At 38.2% G+C, this 2,392-nt stretch overlaps 2 protein-coding genes across 2 annotated transcripts in view; one reads left to right on the plus strand and one right to left on the minus strand.

Moving 5' to 3' along the window:
- Nucleotides 1-2,392, minus strand: part of LOC107095092 (N-acylneuraminate cytidylyltransferase-like) — a 68,114-nt gene that overhangs the window by 19,335 nt on the left and 46,387 nt on the right. The window lies entirely within an intron of this gene.
- The window catches only part of LOC107095091 (protein NLRC3-like), a 4,415-nt gene continuing 2,729 nt past the window's right edge, over nt 707-2,392 (plus strand). The window contains exons 1-2 of the mRNA XM_015391063.1: nt 707-763; nt 1,303-1,528. Of these exons, the coding sequence (XP_015246549.1) occupies nt 740-763; nt 1,303-1,528 (250 nt within the window). The 5' untranslated portion in view covers nt 707-739. The remainder of the gene's footprint in view (nt 764-1,302; nt 1,529-2,392) is intronic.

The raw sequence follows: 2,392 nt of genomic DNA on the forward strand, positions 1-2,392 counted from the left end.
GCTGGCTATGATGGCGAGTTTTTTATTAGGCAAAATGCTCATTTGGGTTTATCTGGCTGTTAATTATTTCCCCCCCACTAAATAAAAAAACGGTAAGAATTCGTTATTAACTACAGACTATTAATAATAGGAGGTGAAATGCAGCTACTGACTAGCCGAGCATACGGTGATGTCACGAGGACGCTTCTTCCAGTTGACCCATATCTATGCTGCGTGCTCCCGTTCTCCCCAAGTCCACATTTCACAGTATTGTTCTCAAGAACATACTTGACAAGGACACGAGTCCATACTCTTTTTTTTTTGTGATAATTATTTGAAAAAATTCCTACCAAAAGAACCTCCATGGAACAGATAAAAAAAAAACTGCAGGTTTTCACATGTACTTTTACACCTGAACACCTTTGAGGATCTGGTCAGACTAATGCATGTTTACTTGCAAAAACCACACAAACAGCTGTGTATCTGAATTCATATTATGCTCTCATTATTACTCTTAGAAGTCTCAACAATGCTTGCAAATTCTAGTTTGTCTATTTTACTTAAATTTTGGGAAAATTAAGGTAGAACGAACTTCTTTGTATTATTAGCGCCATGACAGAAAGTTATATCTGTGACCACTCACAACCCCAAATTACTTTTTTACATTTTGTACTTGAACATAATGGAGGATAATTCTTTACATTTTTTTCATAGACTCCAGCAGAGCTCAGAAGTTGGGGAACCTCTTTACAGAGATCAAATGCCGATGGGTGCCATATTTGTGGTCTGTATATGAATAGATGCTACCTTGTCCTTCTCTTCTGATTACTCATTTTTATACTGCACTATTCAGACTGAATGCATTTTGAGCATGAGTAAACCTCAACACTGCAACTTGCACACTTGCCATCCTTAGGAAGAAGCTACTCTGTTCGTTTTTGTTTTTTTTTTTGCCGATTTCTTGTGTACAATGGCTTGTACAATAGAGATTGGCTTGGCTTTATTTGCTCTTTTGAGTGGAATAAAAGTAAAAAATGCAACTCACAACATGATGAATGCAGCACTTTTATAGAATTTTGATCCTACTTTTAAATATTTTGTGTTAGGTGTTGTGAGCGGCAGACCTCTGCATAAAGTTATGTGGTAGAGGATGACATTTGACCTGACAAAGGACCTTACCAATCCCTTGGAAGGGCGGACTTTATAGATTTTGCATATTGACTGCACAGTCCATGATGCTCAAAATACGTTCACTCTGAACACACCATTATGTTAAACAGCATGATTATTGTAAGATGTATCACTGATGTTTTTTTTTTTTAGGAGCTGGAGAAAGAAATTCAGACATTTGTGAAGAAGGAGCTGAAGGGAATCTTAAAGGCTTTGAGTTCCAATAGCCAAGAGTGTCTAGAAGGTCAGAAAAAAGAGGAGGCCGTGTTTGTAAATGAAGATGAAAAGCAGAGGAGCAGCAAAGAAGCATTTTTGAAGATCACAGTGTACTTCTTGAGACGGATGAAGCAGGAAAAGCTGGCTGAGCTTCTGGAAAGCAGTAAGAGAAAAAATCTGCCACAGAAATTATAAATAAAGCAATATTTTCACACTGAATTAAAAGATGTTAAATCACCTTATGGTACTGTAGTTGGGGCCAGTTTTAAATAGACTAAAAGAATAATTGTTTGATATGTTTTTTTTGATTTAGCAGTGATAAAATATAAAATTGGATATAGTATTATATCTTACCTCATTTGTACAAAAAAAGAAACTGTGTTACGGGGGCAGCAGTCTCAGCAGAGACTCTCAGACCTTCCTCTCTCCAGACACCACCTCCAACTCTGCTTGGTGAACCTGAGAGATATGGTCCCTCCAGAATGCCCTAGGTTGTCCGCTGGACCTCCTCCTGTTGGGAGTGCAAGGAACACCTTGGGAAGCATCCTGGCGACATTGGAGAAAGATGTCTGAGCCACCTCAGGTTGCTTGTCTGGATGTGCAGGACAATTAGCTCTGCTCTGAGCCTCCCCAGGATGACCAAGTCTTTGTAGACTTCATACTGAATATGCAATGTGATGTGCCTATTTTAAACTAATACGTTTGCGTTAATTCATGAATTTAATGAGTAAAAAGATTTAAAAAACGATTTTCACCGCGTTCACTAAGTCTGGGACAAGCCATTTTTGCCCAAATATAGTAAAACCTCACTCCTGACATCTTCCGGCAGTGACGTCAGTGTTTGGTAAGCCTAGCGCCATTCTCTCTGCTTTACAAGCAAAATCAATGGGAACCACTAGACACATCTGTAATCAACAACAATTATTTAAGATTTCAAGCTATGAACAGTTTGAATTCTGAATATTACATCCATCCATCCATCCATACATCCATACATACATACATACATACATACATACATACATAC

This window comes from Cyprinodon variegatus, unplaced genomic scaffold, assembly GCF_000732505.1.
Source record: "Cyprinodon variegatus isolate N-32 unplaced genomic scaffold, C_variegatus-1.0 Scaffold523, whole genome shotgun sequence".
NCBI classification, from domain to species: Eukaryota; Metazoa; Chordata; class Actinopteri; order Cyprinodontiformes; family Cyprinodontidae; genus Cyprinodon; species Cyprinodon variegatus.